Source organism: Pongo pygmaeus, chromosome 19 (genome assembly GCF_028885625.2).
Source record: "Pongo pygmaeus isolate AG05252 chromosome 19, NHGRI_mPonPyg2-v2.0_pri, whole genome shotgun sequence".
NCBI lineage: Eukaryota > Metazoa > Chordata > Mammalia > Primates > Hominidae > Pongo > Pongo pygmaeus.
The window spans coordinates 79,512,685-79,538,013 of record NC_072392.2 but is presented as its reverse complement, the minus strand read 5'-3'; the positions used below and the strand labels follow the sequence as shown (position 1 = coordinate 79,538,013).

General features: G+C 39.1%; 1 protein-coding gene across 2 annotated transcripts in view; it reads right to left on the bottom strand.

The window, feature by feature from the left end:
• Nucleotides 1-25,329, bottom strand: part of NSF (N-ethylmaleimide sensitive factor, vesicle fusing ATPase) — a 166,026-nt gene that overhangs the window by 5,765 nt on the left and 134,932 nt on the right. For both annotated transcript variants that reach the window (XM_054458860.2, XM_063656806.1), the window contains exons 16-19: nt 24,993-25,059; nt 22,682-22,761; nt 1,711-1,845; nt 7-120 (exon numbers count right to left, since the gene is read on the bottom strand). In XM_054458860.2, the coding sequence (XP_054314835.1) occupies nt 7-120; nt 1,711-1,845; nt 22,682-22,761; nt 24,993-25,059 (396 nt within the window). The remainder of the gene's footprint in view (nt 1-6; nt 121-1,710; nt 1,846-22,681; nt 22,762-24,992; nt 25,060-25,329) is intronic.

Sequence of the window (25,329 nt, the reverse complement as noted above, 5' to 3'; positions counted from 1 at the left end):
CCTTACCTGTAGGGACATCTCGATCAGCATTAGTAACTTCTTGATTCCTATCCAGACCTTCTTCCCTTTGACTTGCTGTGCAATTGTGGTGCGTTCCTTATCCTTGAAGTTGCCCAAAAGCTACAAAAACAATAAACAATAATCAAAGCACTTTTACAGTGAACACATCAACATTGGTTAACTCTATTTACCTTTAAAAGAAGAGTGATAAGAACTACCTAACTGTTCAAGTTGATAGAATTCTCTCCTATTTTAAAATCCAGTCTGACCTTCACCTTCCTAAACCCATTAGGTGCAATCATGAAAGTGAAAACTGGTATCTTAAACCCTGTTTTCTTATGGACTGCTATGTAACTTATATTTGCTGGGGAAAAAAATAGCTCCAATACGTAATAAATATAAGTTAAAATTTTTAACATTCTTTTCTAGGAACAATCTGTATGTGTCAAAGCAAACTACCTTTAATTCTCTTACCCAGCTTCTGCACAAAAGCTGTGTACATGGGTAACCTGAAAACATTTATCATATAGATAAATTTCAATTTTGTTGGGGGCCTTTAAGAAGCTTTACTGACTCTACCACTGCTGAACAACTCAGTAGATAATATTTTCCAATAGAGCTCACCAAGTTACTTGTGAATATTGATATTAAAAGTTAAATGAAGAACATTCTTTTTTAAAAATGACTGTCATGTTCAAAAAATTAAGAAAACATTTCTATTTCTAAACTTGTTAATAAAGTTCCTTTTACTTCTGTAGCTTTTTTTTTTTTTTTTTTGACATTTTTAAGGCTTTAATCATTGTTCCAACTTACTAAATGCAAGGAAATGTGCTAAAAGCCACTATGGTTAATTTTTCTATACAGTGATTACCTTACCCCTACACTACCACCCATTCAAGTTTCTGGTCCAAGTAATCTATATACATCACTCATGCTGGATATAGAGCAATTAATTCCTGGCAGTTTGTAGCTGCCTACATTGAGGAATGGGAAATTAACTCACTGTCATGTATATTCATCTTTCTCCTCTAATTCCTGAAAACAACTGGAGGTACAGGTTGAGTATCCCTAATCCAAAAGTCTGAAATCTAAAATGCTCCAAAATCAGAAACTTTTTGAATGCCAACATGACAGTCAAAGGAAATGCTCACTGAAGCATTTCAGATTTCCAGATTAGAGATGCTCAACCTAAATATAATGCAATATTCCAAAATCTGAAAAAATCTGAAATCTGAAACACTTCTGGTCCTAGGCATTTTTTGTTGTTGTTAGAGTTTTGCTCCCTCACCCAGACTGGAGTGCAGTGGCACAATCTTGGCTCACTGCAACCTCCACCTCCTGGGTTCAAGAGATTCTCCTGCTTTAGCCTCCTGAGTAGCTGGGACTACAGGTGCCCGCCACCATGCCCAGCTGATTTTTGTATTTTTAGTAGAGACAGGGTTTTGCCATGTTGGCCAGGCTGGTCTCGAACTCCTGACCTCAAGTGATCCACCCACCCCAGCCTCCCAAAGTGCTGGGATTACAGGCATGAGCCACCGTGCCTGGCCTAGTCCCAGGCATTTTGGATAAGGTATACACAACCTGTAATATCCCCGGGTCCCATGTTCCAGATTAGCATAAAAACCAAACACCAGGTATAACGTGGTACTACTTATTTCAGCCTCAATTCCTTTCTTATAAACAGTGTGCAATCCATTGACTCATTTTTACCTCCAAAGCTTCCAACAGCTGCTCTCCTGTGGCAATGTTGGGCACGTGGATGGTGGTGCTGAAAGCGTTAAGCATTTCCATCTCCTGAAGGACATCTTTGCGGCTAGTGGTCCCAATGATAAGAAGCTTGCGGCCCTGATCATAGGGAGAAAATGTGTTAAAATGTACATAATAAGACTAATTAGGAAACTACAGTAAGCTTGAACACAATTTGCAAAAGCCATTTATTTAATCTTGCCGATGCAAATGATTAGGCAAAACAGAAGAAAACAATTCAGGATTTTCCTGAAAATCCTGAAAAAAGGTACCAACAACATGATTCAGAAAGTGGCAACATGTGAACAGCTCCTTCTCATTCACATCAATAAAACAATGGATTAGTAAATCAGGAAGATACACAAACCAAATGGAAAGATACTGACGTGTATGTATGTAATTCCTTCCTCAGAGCCAACATGGCACATGTATGGTGGGAATTGGGGAAAAAAAGATGAAATGAATAGAAAGTATGTGGCGCTGGCTTTACAAGGCTTTAGTACACTTTTTAGAAGGAGCAGGGTAATAAGAGTTTATATTTATGCAACAGTGAACTGTAAAAGGCATGGGCTAAAGTGCTTTCCATAACTGTCACATTTAATATTTTTCATTTTTACTTTTAACCCCAAAATATTAAAAAAAAAAAAAGTTTAAAAACTATGCCAGGCTTATGCTACCATTCTCAGTTCCCTTTCTTCAAAGGCAACCATTTTCAGTTCTCTTGGCTTTTCTTCTTATATTTACTTCCTTATCTTCAAATAATAATGTTACATTACTAGTTTTAGATTTTTGTTTTCAGCTTTAAATATGATTTACTAACTTCCTACCATGGAAGATGGGGATTTATTATTAATTTTGCACTACCTCCCTTCCCCCACCACATGCCCCTTTTTAAATCCTTCCAATACAGTTATTTCACAGTCTTTAGTTAAATCTATATTCAGTATTTATTATGTTTATACAAATGTGGTTTACAGGTAGGCCATGCAGAGTACTATTCAATTTCCTTTCTTGAACAACATTTTGTTTTACTGGAGTTAATTGCCTTTCTTCCCTTTGCTTAGTTTACCAGGTACTTGTCACAAGTTTGTCTCTAAACACAATCACAAGTGTCCTTTCAGTATGTTCAAACACATTACATAGTTTAAAGTTGTGTTCTTGAAGAAATTCCCCTCCAGGAGTCCTCTGTGTTCACAGTTCAATCTGAAGCGATGACTCTCTAGGCCTGGGGCACAGCTGTAGTTCTGGAGCTTTCCTCTCTCTTCTGTTAGATTCCCTGTATCCCAGCCTTCCTTTTCCTCATCTATTCCCTTGTCTGTGCTGCATCTACCCAAAAGCTTCCTCAGAAAGAGTGAGGGAGGTAAAATTTTAAAGACCTTGTATGTCTGGAAATACCTTTATTCTAGCCTTAATATTGTATCCTTTGTCTTAATAGTTTGGCTAGTTGTAAAAAATAAGGTTAGAGGCCAGGTGCGGTGGCTCATGCCTATAATTTCAGTGCTGTGGGAGGCCGAGGCAGGTGGATCACCTGAGGTTCAGGAGTTTGAGACCAGCCTGACCAACATGGTGAAACCCCATCTCTACTAAAAATACAAAATTAGCTGGGCATGGTGGCACGTGCCTGTAATCCCAGCTACTTGGGAGGCTGAGGTAGGAGAATGCTTGAACCCAAGAGTCAGAAGTTGCAGTAAGCCGAGCCGAGATCACGCCATTGCACTCCAGCCTGGGCAACAAGAGCGAAACTCCATCTCAAAAAAATAAATAAATAAATAAAAAGGTTAGAAGTAATTTTTTTATCACAATTTTGAAGGCACTGAAAGCTAAAAGACAAATGCTATCTGATCTTTGATCTTTTGTTTCTAACCTTTTTAATACAAAACTTTCAGAATCTTTTCTTCATTCCTATGTTCTGCAATTTGAAAACTACATATCCTAAGATGGTTCTTTCTATACTCATTTTGCTGGCACTAGATTCCTTCTTTCTAAACTGGAAATTCCAATCATTCAGTTCTAGGAAATACATTTCCTTGAGATTTACTCCCATTCATTTTCTCTGTATCACCCACTGGGAATCTCTTAGTTGGATACTGATCCTCTAGGACTAATCTTCTAATTTTCTTATTTTTTTACTCTTAGTTTTTATTTCTCTTTCTAATACTTTTCAGGTTAGTATCAATTTTATCTTCCAACCTTTACACTAACTTATTTTTCAGTTCTAAGAGCTCTTCTTGTTTTCTGAATGTTTTCTTTTTTAACTGCATCCTGTGCAATTAAAATACAACATCTTGTTTTAGATCTCTGAGGCCGGTGGCTCATACCTGTAATCCCAGCACTTTGGGAGGCCGAGATGGACAGATCGCTTAAGCCCAGGAGTTTGAGACCTGTCTAGGTAACATGGCGAAACCTCATCTCGACAAAAATACCAAAATTAGCCGGGTGTGGTGGCAAATGCCTGTAGTCCCAGCTACTTGGGAGCCTGAGGTGAGAAGATCGCTTGAGCCAAGGAGTTTGAGGCTGGAGTGAGCCGAGATGGCACCACTGCACTCCTGCCTGGGTGACAAAGTGAGACTCTGTCTCAAAAAACAAACTTGTGAATATTACAGATTGCAAAAATGACGTTTTCTTCTGTTCCTTGTTTTGTCTGTTTCCTATGACTTGCCCCTTTTTCCAATTTGTTTTCTGGAGGCTTTCCTCAAGTGTCTGGTGATTGCTGGACAGCTATGCATATTTAAGAGCTAAACTATGAATGGAAATTCTGTGTCCGGGGGCTTCACTATAGGATGATCAGGTAAGACCTGGCTGATTATTGGGGGTCCCTCAAAGGTCAGTATGTGTAAATTTTTCCCAGAGAAGAATCTTCCAGTCTCCTTCCCAAAGACTATAAAGCCTCGTTGCCAGCATACTGGAGTCGACGGTAATGTTTCTGGGTATCTCGCCATTTAATAGGGATACCTCCACTTAATCCTCTTTGTAGTATGGCACCTCTCCAGATCAGTCTCTCAATTAATTTTCATTATAATCATGAAAATTCAGTACTACTACTATCCCCATTTTACTGATGAAGCTATTGAATCTCACAGATATAAGTCATTTGTGTTCAAGGCCAAATAACCAATACATGATGGAGCCAAGACTGGAAACCAGATCCAGACCCAAATCATGTACTGCCTGTCTTTACAAAGAAAAACACATTACTAAAAAAGTTTACTTGGAAAATGAAAGAGGAATAAGTTTTAAACTTATGTCACTAGATTTATAATACACACTCAGTCCATAGATATGTCTTCAGTAAAGACTGATCATTGAACCTATACACAGATCTTAGAAATTCAGAACATTAAAATAAATGGGCTATCGGGAAAAGATTTTAAGAAACCAAAACAATTTCAATTTGGGTTTGGTAAACATTACACCACTACTGTCAATAAGACACGTTAGCCTTTCTCAATGTTACTCATTGTTTTTATCCACCTGCTGTGCCAAGAATGGGCAATGTACCACCATAAACCAATGCAGATCAAAGAAACAAAGTTGAGACCCTCTGGTACAATTAGCCATTAGCTTAACAGATGACTGTGCAAAGAATATGAGATAGAAGTACACCTGTGAGTATTTAGATTAAAGGGTACTCATTATTATTATTTGAGGAATCAACTAGGAAAAAATCAAATGCTTATCATCAGACATTTACCAAGTTCCTAGATGAATATGCAACAGACCTTCCACAGAAAGACAGATGCAAAATAGATAATTATAATACAATATGGAAAGGTGGAGGTATAACGCACAAGGATGTCAGGTAGAGGGAAGAAACACGTGGCAGAGAAAGCTTTTTCTGGAGGAGATGATACATGGGTTGAGTCTTAAGGAATGAGTAGGTTGATTAGGAAGATGAAGGGGAAGGACATTCTAAGCCAGAGGAACAGAAATACGTAAGTCCAAGGGCAAAAGAACAACAAAAGCTGGGGTGTTGCGGTAATTACAGTCGAGTAAAAACATACGTTTTTACTATAACAAAAAGTGGTGCTGTTATATTTAAAGTATTTTTTAATACTAAATTCTAATGGCAAACTTGGGAACATAGCCCTAAAGGCTAACAGATGCCAAAGGCCACACATGCTGATATGTCCTCAGTATGATTAAAGGTAACTGTTACTTCTCTTTTTTAGCTTTTTAATGTCCCATAGTCCATAATGCAAACCTCCTCATCTTGCTCGTCTCTCACAAAGGACAATGTTGGCCCTAGAAGAGTGGCACTGAGGAAGAAGCTTCTTACTCATTCCAGAAAGCCGGACTTTTAAAATCACTGCCAGTTTCCTCATGAGATATTCTCTTACATTAACAGTGACTATGCTCTTCAAAGTGTTGAAAGATTGGGAAATGTAGAGCAACTTATACTGGAGACGCTAATTTATGTTTTGCTTTCCTTCTTGTTTAACAAGACTCCAAACACTGCAAAGAGGTCATGACCCAGGCAAGTTCGGGTCTTGACTTGTAAAGCGTCATCTTTAAGAAAACATTGAAAACATTACCAAATTATTAAATTGTGCTGGGCCATTTTGCGTATCAATTAGTGGTAGTGCTCGTAAGGAAGCTTTCTCGTGAAAAACAGCCCCGAATGTATTAAAGTGATAAACGGCGTGGGGTTCGTCTGAAGGAAACGCTGCCAGCAGCATGAAATGGGGACGCAGCTTGAAAAATAAAAGCGGTGCTCAACCCAAGAGGGGACCTCCACCTTCCTAATGTGGCCACCAGTCTTAATGTCCACAATGCCCAAACGTGCCCCTTGACGGAAAGCAAAAAAAAGCAGAGTGATAACCTATTTGGGAAAAAAGAAATTGCTCCCAGCATACTCTTTACTGAGATTTGCTAGTCCTGATGCTATAAAGAAAAAGCCTAAGTAAAATGACTATCTGCCAATCGGATTATGATAAACATTGTTCCAAGGTTAAATAAGTATTAGTTAACTAATTCTTAGTACCATAAGCAGCAACTCAGGTGAAAACATTTCCATGAAAAAGGCAGGGCTCAGTCAGGTGTTGATCCTTCAAAAAAAACACTTCTTTACATGATGAAGAATGAGCGAGTACTAAGCAGCATCTAAGCCTTTTGCCACACAAAGGACCAACCAGATAATCCACACCCTTTCATAGGTCTTGCCCATTGATTGGACCCAATAAACTGATTTGTAACAAAAGTTCATGTGGAAGAAAGCTTTTTTTTCTTCCCTAAATAAAAATGCCACTAATATAATACTGCAGTGAAATGGAAGGGCTGATTTCAACCTATGAACAAAAGTAAAGTCAGTTATGCAGGAAAGAAAGGCCATTCTTTCCATATCATTCAATGCTGAGCAAGTGTAATACACCCTTGGTAAGAAGAATTAACTGTGAACAATTGAAAACCCTGAAATGGATTAAGAAGTGAGTTTAAAAGTGCAACTCAAAACTGCTATGTGCTGGGGGCATTAAACTTTATTTTCTGCTTATTAGAATCTGATGTTTTTGTAAATGAGAGTGAAATATTTCAGAATATTAAGCATTTGTAAATCTGGTAAGTAAAATATGAAATAGACATTAGCCAATTGGAGCATTAACAATAATTTACTCCTTTTAGGTACTTAATAGAATTATGAGATTTGGTTTGTGCCTTCAAATAAGTTACAATTTAGCTGGGAAAACCAAATAAATATTCAGGGAACACAACCAAGTAACACACTTGCAAATACAAACTAATCATGGCGGAGGGCACCCGGCATATGGGGACAGTTTCCTGGAGTGGGGTTATCTAGGAAGGTTATCTGTAGTACTGCAAAGACAATGACAACAAGTAGGCACTGGCAAGGCCCTTGAAAAGAAGGGACAGGTCCTGAATGCGCCTAAATCCTATGTGTGTGGTAGAAGCAGCTGAGCCAGGGCACCAAGGCTGAAAATGAAGTTGTTTGCAGACACGGGGAGGGAATAATCAGCAAAAGGCAGACTCGGGATGCTAAACTAAGGGAAATATTTAATATAAAAAGCAACAGGAAACCAGAGAAGGTTCTTGAGGAGGAAGACCTGTGATGGAGAAGAGGGTCCTGGCAGCCACAGGCAGGAGGTCTACCTCTTAGGGGCCTGTGAGGAGCTGCTGCCCCAAAGACAGGCCAGTTGTAAGAGTGAGCATCTCCAGGGACCATGCTGCACCTTTTAACCAGTGTCTTATGCATATGATGTCCTTTTTAAGGCAAGCCCAGGGCTGGCAGAAAGCAATGGTGAGGCAAGTCCCCTGATGGACAGGTAGCTTGGTGCAACAGAAGTAGAGGCCCCATCACTCACAGCTGTGTGATTTGGGGTAGATTATTTAACTTCTTAGAATCTGTCTCCTCCTCAACCGTAAATATGGGATGAGAAAATTCTACCTACTTATGAGAATGGAGTGTGAGGTGGAGATTGCTGAGGCGGGGTCTCTGTCATCACAGTCAGAACAGGCAAGAAGGAAAAGAAGCAAGCATCTGAACAGGTGGGCTTCAGAGGAACCTGAAGAACAGTCCTCTGCCTGTGGTGTCAGGAATCCACACGGTTAGGTCAGGTGGGTGAGGGGCGGGATGCCTGAAAATCCCTCTCTTCCCAAAAACAAACACAGGGCACTGGCAGCAAATGACACAGAGAGGCCAAGGTTGGCTCTGGGTTAGGGAAGATGAGAGCTCCCATCTTCAGCTTCACAAGGGTTACTGTGAGGCCCAGAAGAGTCCTGAAGCAAAAGGTCAGACACCCCCTCCGAAGGAGTCATGGCAGTGGGGTGACTCATGGAGAGTCAGAAGGACTCATGGCAGTGTGGGGCCTCAGGGAGAGGCAACAACTTCTGAGGAGGAAATCGGCTCAGAGCCAAGAGTGAGAAGCTTTCCTCGTAGAGGTCCTTTGGTCTATCACTTAACCTGGCTTCATTCTTGAAATAGGAATAATTTTTCATATTTTCTTAGCTTGTATTATTCAACAGAGACCCTTAGAAAAATTCTACCTTGCCATAGTGCTTCTCTGCATTTATCTTCAAGCCAGAATCTTGTTTCTAGCCTGTCAACTCCCCGATGGTAGAAACCACGTATCATCCATCTGTGCCCCTGCAGTACTCAGCATGGCATGCCTGGCACACAGGATTCCTCTGCCTGGAATGCTCTTCCCTTCCATAGCCACACAGGCCTTTCCCTCCAAGTCAAGGACCTGCCTGAATGTCAGCTTTTCCACAGGCCAACTCAATCCCCATGTACCTCCATTTAAAACTGCAACTCCCCAACCCTTATCCTGCCCTTTTCCTCCTCCAGTTTGGATTGCCTTTTACATACTATATACTTACTATATTTACTGTATTTCTTGCTAGTCCTCCTTCATCAGGACAGGACTTAAGTCGGTTTGGCTTTACTGATGTTTCCAGGGCTAGCATACTGCCTTGCACAAAGTGCAAAGTTAATAAATATGCATTGAATGAATGATAATCCCAGTATAGCTTTCAAGGGTAGCAGATCACTCCTTCATTATTACTTTCTGGTCCTAGAAAAATGCACATTATATTAAGTGTCCAAAAGGAAAATAACTATCATTTCAGAGTCTACATCTCTGAGCCTAAAGTGTTGATAGTAACAAATTTTAAAGAAAATAATCTAGAATGAGTGGCATGTATGCTTCGTGCCAAAGGCTGGCTTATCTCTTTTAATCAATTGATTAGCTATTGACTAGATAACACAGACTTCTCTAGCAGAGGAAAGATAAGATTCATTAGCTGTCATTAACCTAAGTTAGTGAGATAACAAGTACTATTGGCCAGTGCAGTGGCTCACACCTGTAATCTCAACACTTCGGGAGGTCGAGGCGGGTGGATCACGAGGTCAGGAGTTGGAGACTAGCCTGACCAACATGGTGAAACGCTGTCTCTACTAAATTAGCCAGGCATGGTGGCACATGCCTGTAATCCCAGCTACTAAGGAGGCTGAGGCAGGAGAACGCTTGAACCTGGGAGGCGGAGGTTGCAGTGAGCCGAGATGGCGCCACTGCACTCCAGCCTGGGCAACAAGAGCAAAACTTCGTCTCAAAACAACAACAACAACCAAAACCAAAACCAAGTACTATTAACATCTCCTACAACTCTTGATTTCGCCAAACCAAGTGAAAAGATCGACTACCATTAAAAGCAACCAGAGACAGTGAAGGGAGAGGAATGGGGCCTCTTTGCATGCATTTCTGATTTCTCTTGTTTAAATGCCTGTAACTTTTTCTTTTCTTTTTTTTTTGCAGTTAAATGTTTAAGCTGAATACCAAAGGAAGGATGTTTCAAATAAATCATGCCACAAGTAGGCAGGCAGCTATACTTAAACTCTCCATTAGATTTTACCCTGAAGCAAATTCTTAGTCTACTTCTTTGTAACCATCCTCATGGTGCTGCAGGCAGGACAGAAGACAATAAGGGGGGGAATTCATGATACAGATTGAATATGAAAGGAGAAACTCAACCCTTAATAATTTAAAATACTATAGGCAAAAGCAGACTTCATGATATTAAAGGATATTTAATTCCAATTTGTGAAAAAGATACTGAATCATCAGATTTTACATTGGGAGCAGCTCTTAAAGATTACCTCATTCCCCCAAACCCCCTCATTCTCTGTCTCATTTTGCAGATGAGAAACCTGGGGTGAGAGGTAAAGTGATCTGTCTGAGGCTCTCATGTCCAGTGAGGGAGCTGAAACTACAGTTCAGGCCTCATTGCTATTTTCACTATGCTTTGGGGTCCACTGTTTTTATTTGTGTAATTTTAAACTAGATTTGGGGTCCACTCTTGCCAAGCCCCATATCAGCAATGGCTGATCTCTTAATTTGAGTTAGGGAGATTTATTATCTAGAAATAATGACCTCTGTGCTCTTAGGAGAAAAGGTTAAATAAATTAAGAAGATACTGAGGCGGGCAGATCACCTACGGTCAGGATTTCAAGACCAGCCTGGCCAACATGGTAAAACCCCATCTCTACTAAAAATACAAAAATTAGCTGGGCGTGGTGGTGCATGCCTGTAATTCAAGCTACTTGTGGGGCTGAGGTAGGAGAATCACTTGAACCCAGGAGGCGGAGGTTGCAGCGAGCTGAAATCGTGCCATTGCACTCCAGCCCAGGCAACAAGAGCAAAACTTGGTGTCCAAAAAAAAAAAAAAAAAGATAAAGTTGCACTGACCATGCCATAGTATTCTTAATACCTTAAAGGAAGGGTTCTGTGCATGCTCTCTCATTAGAAACTTAACTAAGATGACCACACATTAACCAGCAAATCCAAACTCCCCACTCTTATATCCATAGTAGATTTTCCCTACCTATCTCAGCTTTTAGCTTGATATATCCTAAATTGACCTCTGTGTTCTAATCAGGTCAATATTCTCCTTTCTAATTTAATTTTTACCTCTGTGATTTTTATCCATAGCATTTCTGTTTATTAAAATGCTTTCTCCAGTTTTCTGCCAATTTGCAATTGTCTCTTATGTTCACAATGTTTCAAAATTTGCCTTCTCACCATACCCTGCCCTCATTTAACCCTACAGAGCCCACTTTGCTCCTTTAGGCCCCGACCTTCCAGAACATGAATTCACTACGTCCAGTAATAATGCCTTCCTTATCTGGAGGACAATCTGCTAAACAATTTCAACTACCCAGAGCACAGCCAAGAACCAGAAATAAGCAAAAATCCTCTCACTCCTAGTACTGAAAAAACAACGTGAGGTTCAAGTAACTTTAAAACTGACAGGCAAGGACAACTTACCCACTAGACACAGTGCCCAGGGCCTATGAAACTTTGAGGGACCCATGAAAGTACTATTCTAATTTCTTTTAAAATCAGGCCAGGCCTGTAATCCCAGCACTTTGGGAGGCTGAGGAGGGCGGATCACTTGAGGCCAGGAGTTTGAGACCAGTCTGGCCAATATGGTGAAACCTCATCTCTGCTAAAAATACAAAAAATTATCTGGGTGTGGTGGTGTGCACCTGTAGTCCCAGCTACTTGGGAGGCTGAGGCATGAGAACTGCTTGAACCCGGGAGGCAGAGGTTGCAGTGAGTTGAGATCACGCCACTGCACTCCAGGAAAAAAAATATCAGAAAAAAAGAACTTTTTGGTGGAAGAAAATATTAACATAGTAATATATTCAGCTTTGTACCAACAGGTGGAAAATGTAATTTTTTTTCTTAGTAGAGGAAGGGGCCCACAGGAGTCAAAATGGGGCCCTGCTCTCTGGAAGGCCTCTCCAGCTCTCACTGCAGCCCAGTTTTACGTTTTTGTGTTTTTTTCGAGACAAGGTCTCACTCTGGTTGCCCAGGCTGGAGTGCAGTGGCATGATCTCCACTCACTGCAGCCTCGACCTCCTGGGCTCAGGTGATTCTCCCACTTCAGCCTCCCAAGTAGCTGGGATTACAGGTGTGCACCACCATGCCTGGCTTTTTTTTTTGAGACAGAGTCTTGCTCTGTTGCCCAGGCTGGAGTGCAGTGGCGTGATCTCGGCTCACTGCAACCTCCACCTCCCGGGTTCAAGTGATTCTCCCACCTCAGCCTCCTGAGTAGCTGGGACTACAGGCGCCTGTCACCACACCTGGCTAATTTTTGTATTTTTAGTAGAGGCAGGGTTTCACCATATTGGCCAGGCTGGTCTAGAAGTCCTGGACTCAAGTGATCCACCTACCTTGGCCTCCCAAAGTGCTGGGATTACAGGTGTGAGCCACCGTGCCCGGCCTTTTTTGTATTTTTAGTAGAGATGGGGTTTCGCCATATTGCCCAGGCTGGTCTAGAAGTCCTGGACTCAAGCGATCCTCCTGCCTTGGCCTCCCAAAGTGCTGGGATTATAGGCATGAGCCACTGCGCCCGACCACAGCTTAGTTCTCTTACTGTATGAACAGCTCATGAATCCTGGTGGTTGCCTGCCTTAATTTATAGCAGATGAAAGCAGCACACTGGAAAAAGGAGTCATCAGAGGCAGGCCAGCTGACACAACTCACTTGGATTCTGCAAGTAACAGCTGATAGCAAAACCACTAAAAAAAGAAAAGGTACAAAAAACTCAACAAACAGGGCACACTGTATCTACCTAACAGGCACCAGGACAGAATCCTGTATATTCCAACAGTTCCTGCTGAGTCCCACTCATGAAAATACTGACCCATCAATTATGGTTTGTTATGATGGTCCTTATTCATTAACATACAGTTTATTATACTTTGCTTCAGACACTAAGAATGTATGTAGCAATTTTTTTCCTCTTAAAAAAGGCTAAAGTATAATAATTGATATTTAAAGAGGTTAAGCTTCAGTCATTTAGGAAAAAATGAAGCCTATAATTTCTTATGAATTCCTATTCTTCCCTCCAGTGAAACTATGCCATATGAAGCCTAAGATAAGTACACAGAACATATCCTCAAATTCTCAAGTATCATTTTGTACGTTAATTAAAAAAACTTAGGCTGGGTGTAGTGGCTCACACCTGTAATCCCAGCACTCTGGGAAGCTGAGGTGGGTGGACTGCTTGAGCCCAGGAGTTTGAGACCAGCCTGGGTAACACGGCAAAACCCTGTCTATACAAAAAATTTAAAGATTAGTCAGGTGTGGTGGTGTGCACCTGTTGATCCAGCTACTCCAGGGGCTGAGGCGGGAGGATCAATTGAGCCCAGGAGGTAAAGGCTGCAGCGATTGAGACTGCGTCACTGCACTCCACCCTGGGCAACACAGCAAGACCCTATCTCTAATAATAATAATAATAATAATAATATGCTAATTTTGGCATAGGTAAATCCTTCACCTTCTCTCTCCATTGCTGCAGCGCTTGTATTCCTTAGCATGGCACAATGGCCCTGACTAAATCTCCCTTTTACTCATCTTTCAAGACCAGGATCAAGAACTACTATTTGTGAATGATTTGCATATCTTCTCAGGTAAAATGGACCCCACTTTCCTTTATGTTCCACTGGAACCACGTAACATATAAAACCTAACTATATGCATCATGTTTTCACATCTTTCTCCCACCCTGGATTGTGACAGGGACACCAGTTAGCTTCTGCATGGATCAGAGAACACACACACACACACACACCCATAGGTGAACAAATTAGAAAAAAGCAATCATCTGGGTGAGTGCGGCCACCCTTGCTTCCTTCCCCAAGCCCCAGCACCTCGTATGAGCTAAAAGGCACCCTCTTCCTCTTGTTCAGTGCTAGGGTTGCTAGAGAAAGACCTGAGTATAAGTCTGACCAAAATATGGGATATGCTGATGCTAAAAAATTATGTGATGTTTTTCTGAAATTTAAATTTAACTAAGTATCCTATATTCCTATCTGCTAAATCTGGTAACCTTACTCAGGGCAGATTCAGTCCCAAACCAGGGTGGACTCCCTGGTGGGCAGCATGTGGGCTGGATGTTAACCTTCCAGCCCACATGCTGATGCTAAAATATGGGATATGCTGATGCTAAAAAATTATGTGATGTTTTTCTGAAATTTAAATTTAACTAAGTATCCTATATTCCTATCTGCTAAATCTGGTAACCTTACTCAGGGCAGATTCAGTCCCAAACCAGGGTGGACTCCCTGGTGGGCAGCATGTGGGCTGGATGTTAACCTTCATTTGCTACTTGTCCTGTGCCCACCTTGTGCACAAACTTCACAATTGAACAGTGTTCTTGGACTGTGAGCCGTCTGAGGGCACGTACAATGTCTTATTCATCTTTCTATCTCTATACTGAGAAGGATTTCTTAAATGTACATCCTGATAAAAGCAGATGTTCCTTAAAGAAATGTTTTAAACTTCTATGTCAAAAGACATATTTCTGGTGAAAAAGAAACTTCTGATCTCCTTTCAATGAAGCTTAAGACAACCATTACCATCTACCTTGGTCAACTTTAGTCACACTGGCATTCAACCATGGTAAGTTTAGATGGGAAGCACAGCACTGAGCCAAGTGCCAGGTGGGTTTCCCAGGACAACCGTGAGAGTTAGGAGGCACTTGCACACTTTTACTCCAAAACCCACAGCATATTTCAGATATTCAATTAAATCTTCAGTCATAAAAAGAACAAGGTTAAAAATATATTATACATAGACAAGCTTAGATACAAAGGTAGTCTCATTTAACCCTAGTGGTTAACAGCAAATTAGTACCAAAGCAATGGAATTAAGGAATTTTGACAGTTATACTGCTAAGTTAAAAATAATTGTATACACATTTTTTATTTTTTCCTGATTATCAAAGTAACATGTGCTTATTGTAGAAAATCTGTAAAGTACAGGAAACAATAAAGCAAAATAAAAAATAAATCACCTATAATCCTACCATCCAAGATTAACAGGGTAAGGAGTAGAGGGAGGGCCAGGGCTTCTGGCCATTGTGAGATCCCCAAGGACACAGGAAATCTCCAAAGATCTGCATTCTTGTTTCTGGGACAGAAAGGTAGGAAAGAAACTGTGAAGCACCACTTTGTTGCACCATTAGTTAGGAGAAAAGCGGAACTTCGGCCACAAGCAACAGGTGGTGGTAGGGAAAGGAAGCAGGTGGGCCAGTCCCTGGAGGCTGAGGACAAGTATGACCTGGTGGTGGCCTACTGATCTTGGCAATTCCTGTCTCCACTTCCTACTTCTTTCTACAACAGGAATCCCTAGTCCCCAGACCACAGTATTTGTCTTAGGATGTAGGAAACGTCTAAATTTCAGTGAGTGAGAGATGGGGAAGCAGGTTTCTTTTCCCAGTACTGCAAATGAGGGAAGTTGGGTTCGGGCATTCCAAAGCGGGAGCTCTGAACTCACTTCCTATGGAAACTTCCTCTATATAGCAGTTATTATACGTTCTTCAGTTTTTCTATCTTACAAGCTGAAAAGGTTCTGTGGACTATCCAAAGGCAATTCTTTTTTTGAGACAGAGTCTCACTCCATCCATCCAGGATGGAGTGCAGTGGTACAATCTCAGCTCACTGCAAACTCCACCTCCCGGGTTCAAGCAATTCTCCTGCCTCAGCTTCCCGAGTAGCTGGGATTACAGGTGCACACCACCATGTCCAGCTAATTTTTGTATTTTTAGTAGAGATCGGGTTTCACTATGTTGGCCAGGCTGGTTTCGAACTCTTGACCTCAAATGATCCACCCGTCTCAGCCTCCCAAAGTGCTGGGATTACAGGCATGAGCCACTGCGCCTGGACAGCTCACGTAGTCCACTAGTTTACAAAGGGCTTCACTACATATTATCTTAGTTGACCCTCAACAGAGTAGGTAACACATGAGGAATTATCTCTATTTTACAGATGAAGAAATAGACACCAAGAAATTAAGGGACGTTCAAGGCTATAATGCCAGATGATATCTGAGCTAAGACACAGGTTTCGTTTTTTTTTTTTTTTTTTAAAACCTCAAGTTCAATACAAAGAGTAAGTTCTACAGAAAGGGTGCTCTTAACTAGAGTCATAGCACCCATGGAATACTATGATGCTATAATCCACACCTTTCAGAAGCTAATGTAATGCCACAGTAACTTATTTAAGGCAACGGAGCTGGAAGAATACATTCTAGCAATGAAAAAATATTTCATCTCAACACTATTAGCATTTCTCTGATGACTAAAATTTAGATATTTAATTTTGAGTTATCAGAAAATGGCATATATATCTTATAATTTATTCTGGCATTAATATCTACTATAGATGTGCTCTACCAAAACCAAAACAAAACCCTATTTTGAAAATTTGATTTTACTCAGCAGATATCTGTAGCAATGTTTTATAAAATAATTTACTTCACTGTTTTTTGTTGTTGTTTTGTTTTGTTTTTAGAGACAGAGTCTTGCTCTATCACCCAGGCTAGAGTGCGGTGGTGGGAATCAGCTTACTGCGGTCTTGAACTCATGGGCTCAAGTGATCCTCCTGCCTCAGCCTCCCGAATAGCTGGGTCTACGGATGCTCACCACCAAATTCGACTAACTTTTTTTTGTAAAGACCGGTCTCACTATGTTGCCTAGGCTGGTCTTGAACTCCTGGCCTTAAGCAATCTTCCTGCCTTGGCCTCCCAAAGTGCTAGGATTACAGGCATGAGCCACAATGTCTGGCCTATTTCACTGTTTTTGATACATTTGAAATTAATCTACATATATATGTACTATATATATATGTTCTTTAATACCGTATATCTGTGTAGTCCACAGGTTTACAAAGGGCTTCACTAGGCATTATCTTAGTTGATCACTATACATTCACTATACATTATCTTTCTGTCCAGGAAACAAGAACACAGATCTTTGGAGATTTCCTTTCGTCCTCAGAGATATGTATATATACACATACACATGTTCAATCTACAAAGGACTTTCCAAGAAAATCTACTATACTAAGCAAAGTATACCTAAAGAGAATATTATAAATACAGTAGCTATCTAATGTCACTGACTTAATAAGCAGGCCACTAAACTGTCAAGCATCATTTTTTTTTTAAATAAAAGAAATAAAGCCCAATGCAAAAGTCACCACATCAGTGGATTAAAATTAATGTGTCTGGCAAAATGACTAAGCCTCTTTCCTAAAGTGGTTATATATCTTATTGAGTCATATCATAGTCATTAGCCAGAGTTAATTTTGAACAAATAGATGGAGAGATACTCATGTTTAGGCCTGCATGATTTGGAGTCTCTTCCATTATCTGCTTATTTCACTAAAGCAACCCAAAGCCTAAAGAGTTGCTTAATATTATCAAGGTACCAAGATGTCCTAATAACCATATCTGAAGTAAGACTGCTAAGATGTTATGTAAAGACTACATGAAAGCAATATTGTCTAGAGACTGCTGATGTTAAAAACAAAACTCATGCAGAAACAAGTGTGTCTACCCAAGTCCCCATCCTGAGAATGCTGACAGTTTCTTATTGGTTCACACCTTAGGTCCTCCAAGCTTTAAGCTGTATTTCTCTCTTATTAGGTAATATTCCTAGGTGTCAGAGCAGCGAGGAAGTTACTATTCTCAACATCATCATAAAATTTAGCCAGAACACTAATAACTGTTAGGTCTGAGTTCTACATCAGTAATACTGCTATGACGTTGGAGTGGTAATTCTTCTTTTGTAAAAGTTTAAAGTTTCCAAAGAGTTTTCCAATTGTTGAGCTTCAAGTGAGTTATACCTGGACTAAGATATCAATTCCTGCCAGCTGTTGGGAAGGCTAGAGCCCTGGCCAGTTGTGAGTGGCCTCATCCACTTACCCAAGTGTATCATCAGATGTTATCATTTTGTATGCACCATGATCTAAAAAGGTTGGGAAGCACTGAACTGAGGAAGGATTGCTCCTCCATAAATTACAAGGCTACCCTGTTACATACAGATGAGGTTTTCCAGTTTGATGCACAAAAGTGTCAAATAAACCCAGCATTAAACAGTGAGGTTAATAGGCTTAACTACTCTCACACTTGTTGAGGAAACTGGGAAATCATGTCATTTTACAGCCCAAGGAGTTCCTTTTCACTCTGTCTCTCAAAAAGAAAAAAAAAAGGTGGCAGAAGAGATCTATGAGGAAAAATCAAGCCACTGGTCCTGCAGGCTGCAGGAAGAGTTACCTGGCCTTACCACTCACTACTGCTTCCTCCTTGACATTAAGACCAAGGCTTTCATCCTCCTGATCTTGAAAAGCACATTCCCCTCAACCTCCATAAATCTGCAAAACTTGAAAAGAGCCCCAGTGTCATCAAGTAAAAGAGATGGCGTTAGGAATCTCACTGGAAGGAGGGGTGTCTTCAAGCCTCTCACTGCTAAGCCGGACATTTCCTAACACTGGACAAATTGTACGTCCAGCTCAGGGAGGGTGAACTGCAGTGGTCTTTTACCCTCCAAGCCAATTGTTAGCTTTTCACAGGAATCAGCAGGGAAGCACATGTGAAACCTCTGTGTGACAGTGAGCACCCCCATGCCTTGTGTGACTCTGCATGTAGATGAAGCAGGCTGGGAGCTTTCTTAGCTGCTGCTGCTGAGTTCTCAGAGAAGCCCTTTTCTCCGGCTTGGCTCCCTGCTGGGACAGCCCTTTTCAATTTTTCTATCCCCTCTCGATCTCTTCTCCTGCAGAACACAGGGAAACTTGATTGAAATAAAGACCTAGGGAACATGTTTTATTTTCTCCTGTTCAATCCATTTTAGAAAAGCTTTTAATTGGTTTTAAAAAGATGCTAAACAAAATGTGATGATGTTTTTCAGTCTTCATGAACTGCAGATACCACTTTTTATACTTTCAAAGGGCTAATAAATCAATCATGAAATTAACTCTGCAGCTAAATTTAAAGCAAATCCACTGAATACCAGGTTCATTAAAAATCTATGCATTTACTTAGAAAAATTTAAAATTCAAAGAAAATTATCCTAGTAACTGAAATCTGACTTGAATTTTTAGTTCTACACTGAAAATCCAAGACCAAGGCAATCACAAAGGGAAAAAAGGAGGGCTTGGGAACCAGTTTTAATAAGCCAATTTACAAGAAGGGAGGGGGTGGTGGGGGAGGGGTGGAAGGAGAAAAGAGAATATCTGGATACATAACAACATAGTGCCCCTGAAGGGATTCTTTTATTTGAGCATGTGCACACATGCACACACAATTTTTCTGTGTGAAAGCTGGAAATACAACAAATGCAAAATTGAGGATTCTGTGACTGATATGATTACTGTATTGTATATAAGTATAGTTCCTCCTTTTAAAGAAAAATGCTCACAACTTTTGTTTTCTTACCAGTAATGAATATTTTTCTATCACTCTATGCATTTCTACAATATTTAGCTGAATATACCTTTAATATTTAATTAAAAACATCTGAAAAAACTATATGCTAATGGTTTGACAAAGTGAATGCTTCCATTTTACAATGACTAATATTCTTAACACTTGGATCAGCCTGAAAATTTCCCCTTATTTTCTTGAGAGAATATAAACATTTTAAAAAGCAAGGTGGTATGACAAAGCACATTTTTATTTTGTTAAATACATGCCAACTAGAAATACTACAAATATTAATTTATCCTGTCACTGATTCATGTATACTGCAGGTAATCTGGCAGTCCAGGTCAGAGTCACCAAATTCAGATTAATGACCAGATGGTATTCCCTTCAGAGAGAACCCCTGCCATTTCCAATCACTAAGGCAACCACATCTCTTACTTCTTACATATTTCTATATTCTTCCTCTTCAGTCCTTAGATAAATTCATTCCATGTTCTTTTTAAATGATCCAATTCCTCTTTCTCCCAAGCTGGGCCATGTACCTTGGATGCTTATCCCTCACTTCTAACTCTATGTCTCCTTTCATCATTTAATAGCTTCTAAACCACTTCTAAAAAATGTAATCGCTTGAGATATGGTTCACAGAGCACACAGTTTACCCATTTAAAGTGGACAATTCAGTATTTTAGTATATTCACAGATATACACAACACCATCAAAATCAATTTTAGAGCATTTCTATCACTCCAAAAAGAAACCCCATACCCATTAGCAGTGACCTCTCATTCTTCTCATTCTCCCCTCCCAGCCCTAGGCCATCCCAAATATACTTTCTGTCTTTATAGATCTGCCAGTCCTGGACATTTCACATAACTGGAATCATCCAATATGTGGTCTTTTTGACTGGCTCCTTTTGCTTAGCATGTTTTCAAAGTTCATTCATGTTGTAGTATGTAATGGTACTACTTTTTTTTTTATTGCTGAGTAATATTCCATTATATGGCTATACCAGATTTTATCAGATAAATGTTTAGTTATGAATAATGCTGCTATGAATACTCACATACAAGCTTTTATGTGGACGTATGTTTTCATTGCTTGTAGGTGTATACCTAGTGGAATAGCTGGGTTATATGGTAACTCTATGCTTAACCTCTTGAGGAACATTCTTACCAGCAGTGCATACAGGTTCCAATTTCTCCACATCTGCGCCAGCACTTGTCATTATCTGACTTTTTGATGACAGCCATTCTAGCAGGTATGCAATGAGTGGTATCTCACTATTGGTTCTGACTTGCATTTCTCTGATGACTAATGATGTTGAGTACCTCTTCTTATACTTATTGGCCATTTGAACTTTACTTATTTTTGAATGTTTTCACTCTTATCATACCCTGTCTAAATATAAACTCCAGCAATGTGAAAACACTTGAGCCCACTAAAATGAAAAGACACTGAAAAAATTTTTTTTGTTGATAAGGTATTGGTGAAGCACGTATGTATATAAACCTCTATGCCATTGGCTGTGAGATTTAAAAGCATAAGATAATGTTCCTTCCCTCAAAAATCTTACAATAAGTTTTACAACACAGAAACAATTATTCTTAAATCTTAGTGTGGCAGATCATTCGTTAATAGTTTCTGTTTATTTCTGTTAGTATCTACTTTGGATCACAAATGCTTCTCAGCCAAGGGGGTGTACCTCTGTTTAAATCAATGTGTATAGTATTTAACAATGTAAAGAACAAGAAGTATAAGATAGCACTGAAGTTAATCTTCCTTCTCCCAAGTGACTTTTAGCATAAATTATTTTCAGCTAAAAAAGAAGAAATATTTTAAGAAATAAATTTAAATGCCTAGAAAAAGTCCCACATTCTAATAGTTTTTAAAATTAATATGCTGATATAATAAAGTTTCTTTGTGTGTGCATAATATATGTAGATGTTGGGGGTAATTATTTCTGTTTCAGCAACTTTAGATATATACATTTACTTATTTATGAAAATATTGGAGGAATCATGATATATGTAGATATTGGGGGGTAATTATTTCTGTTTCAGCAACTTTAGATATATACGTTTACTTATTTATGAAAATATTGCAGGAATCAGAGAAAGGGAAAATACACTCACCTCTCTAACTTCACCCTTAGTATAAGCTAAGACTCCAATTACTAGGAATGATGGTTTATGAAAAGCTGATTTAAAAATCCTTCCACAGTACATATATGTTGCAAATTTTCAAGACTGTTATAGGTTATGTTTCTTTTCATTATTTTAGAAGTTAAAAAAAACTCTAGAAAAACCAAGACAAGTCATTTACTTTTAAGTGCAAAATACACGCACATATATAACTGTTAAATTAAAAATTAGATTCACCAGTTTAAGAGTAAATATTTTCCTTACAGATTAGTTTCTATCTCTAACTTTAAATATGAGATTCTCATACAGACATTAAGATGCTTTTCAAGTCAGTGCTTAACTGCTTTGTACCTGCCTTTGATTGGCATTTTTCAGGGTTACAGCATGCAGAATCAATCAAGAGAACTCATGTTCTGTGACACAGCCAAACATGCTCTGGCAGCCTCTACATAATTAACATATTTAATCAACCTTCATAGGTTGGTTTTAAATTTGTTAACCCCAAAATCACAAGTCTCTAATAGCCACATCAGTAAAAATGCAACCACAGGAATCAAGATCCTGGCTATAAATTCACTCCTCAAAAGTGCCACATGACCCAGGAAAAATAACTCAAGATCATCTGTTAAAAATAGTTTTTTTTAACTGCCCAAAGAAAATAAACCTAAATATCCCCATAAACAAATTTTTAGGAAAACCCATGAAATCATAAATGAAACATATGGGAATATATTCAATGCCTTCTCTATTAATATCATAATCTCCCTTGGGAGTTGGAGGTAGTAGGGATATGTAATATGGTGGAAAACTTACAAAACAACAAAATACAATGTTAATTGTTGTATGCCACACAGAAACTGTGGGATTTTGATTTCTTCAGAAAAGGAATGGAAAAATTCTGTTGAGAAAATAATTTACCTTAAGCAGAAGTCAAGACCAGATGACCTTTCAAAATCCTTTCAACAACAGAATTTTATGTTTATGATAACCTGCTTATTTAAAGATTGCACCATTATATGCAATTTACTGAAAAACTCTTTGTTAAAATATTCCTTATTAGTAGTATTATTTTACCTGAGGAGGTGCCTTTTTCAGTAAAACGAGAAGGGCCTGTAATACAAGATTTGAAAATCGAGGGCCAATAGGGACATAATCTGGAAAAGAAACATTATTATGTTTAGGGACTTGATACACATGTACATATTCCAAACACTGTTTTTTTTTTTTTTTGCATCAAAAGTAAACACAGTCCCTACATAAGCAGAATATGTATAGAATAAGAAAAAAATTTTTAAAGAGTAAACAGTCTTAAATAACAATCATACAACTATTTATAATAAGAAAAAATATCTCTAATAACCTAAATGCTTAAAATATAAGAACTCTTATCTGTAACTTTTTTTTTGAGACAGGGTCTTGCTATGTTGCCCAGGCTTGTCTTGAACTCCTGGGCTCAAGCAACCCTCCTGCCTCAGCCTCCCAGGTAGCTGGGATTATAGGTTACCATAATCCCACTGTACTCGGCTCTACAAATTTTTTGAAATAGCTTCTAAATATTCACTTTGAGTTCATGTAGGTGTTTTTTCTGGGATTATTTTGGAAGGAAAAAAAAATTCCAGGTGTATTTACCAAGCATTTCTAAGAAGTTACTGCAAACCATGGCCATTCAGTACACTGATATTAAAACATGATGTTAGAAAATGGGCAAAGGGGAAAATAAGGAATTTCAATAAAATGGAAACAATGGCAGAACCACTAAGATTGGCCCTCAGATGGTAAGGAACAGATAACTTTCTAAGAGAACATCCGACCTGTTAAACATTTACCAATAATTCAAGATTCAGCGTAAATGCCACCTGCTTAGCTTTCTCTGCATACTGATATGCACCCCTGCCCTGTGCTTAGAGCTACTTGCAGGCCCCCTGAGGTCAAAACTGATCCCTCCATTTTCAGACTATCCACCTGATGAGAACAGTGGGAGGGAAAATAAAAATAAAAAAATAAAAACCAGAATATCCAAAATACATGGCACATTCTACTTTGCATTAACATTTGCCAACATATGTTATAAAGACAGGCAGCATCTTCTTTTTCTGAGACTCTAATACTTCTAATAGAGGAGGAAGGGCTCAGCAAGTGCTTATTGAATAAATGAGCAAGTATGCACAGATGATAACTATTCATACCAGTGAAATGTACTCAGAGGGCACACATTCCTGACATGGTAGTGTTGCTATGACCACACACCTCAATTGTGTTAAGATAAAGGAATTTACACAGAGCTATGAGTTTGTGCCTAAAAGCTTTTAAAGAAATCATCCCATAAACTGGGCTGAGATGTATCAAACCTAGCAGACCCAAAACCCATTATCAATTTATGGAGACCTCACAGATATACCTGCTTTGCTTTATAACAGACACTGCCAAAACTTAAAAAAATAACAGAAGACCAAAAGCAGGTCTGAAAATCATGGGAAAAATGCAGTAAGAACAGTTAGCTTGAAATCACGACTACACCATTATGGACAGCTTAAAGAAGAAGGGATTATTCAGACACTGGGTAGTATTTTCAGATGTTATTAAGTCACCAGGTGGGTTTCTATTTCAATAGAGTGTATTACCCCTTCCTGAGCCATTGTTGTAATGAATTTATGTCAGACTGATTTAATTTTACAGTGAAATAAAATTAACAACCTTCTGGCCCTTCCTTGCAGTTTATTTCTTATGACTTAAGTGCCAGGACCAAGTCTTTTTCATGTTTGTAACCTGTAGGAGTGCACTTCAACATAGGAGATATTTAATACATATTTAAAAAATTACTATAAAGCACTTTTAACTTACAAAATTTTTTCAAGATTTATTATCCCATTTTTGTCTTCACAATTACTCTGTGGGATAAGCAAGAGAGGGATTATAGTCTCTGTTTTGTAAGAGCAGAAACTGAGGTGCAGAGAGCTTACAACTTCTGCCCTTGGTGTTTTAGTGAATTTGCGGATTTCACTGTGATCCTAAACCCTTCTTTCATTAGTTCTGTCAAAGTTCACAAGTGAACTTCTGAGCTCAGAGGTCCTAAATAACAGATATACCCATCAATGAAAATTACTAATCATTTACTATGGCAAGGGCACACTGGAAGATACAAAATGAGACGTGGGCCCTTACAAGAAAGCAGTTTATAATGGTGTTATAGTCACAGGGCATATTAAAATGAATACTATCATTGATGTCAGCTATTTAAGAGAAAACGTTATATTTCTTTGTAAGACAAAGAAACGTATTTCTATTGCTTTACAGTTTATAAATACTTGTTAATTTTCTCTTGTAACTTTTGAGATATTAGCTGTAATGTGGCAAAGATAATACAACAGCAGAAGTTAGGACTCACCAAGCAATCTCTCAATGTCATCCACAACCACACAACTGAGCTGGGATTTGTATGCATCATCAAAGATCTGAAAGAAAACAAAGTCATTTATTATCTCACCGTCCTCCATAGTTATGACAATTTCCAAGAAGTTTAGTTACTTCTTGAGCAATACTAAACAAAGCACAGGAAAACACCAACACTTTGGACTATAATAAATTAGAATTGACACACTGGATCACTGCTGAACAGAGAGCAGGCTAAGGCTGTTTTCAGCACTAACAGCTGTGTGTGTCACACCTGGGCAGGCTGGGGACTAGCTGATCGTTAATCAACTGACACATCCCATCACTTCTAT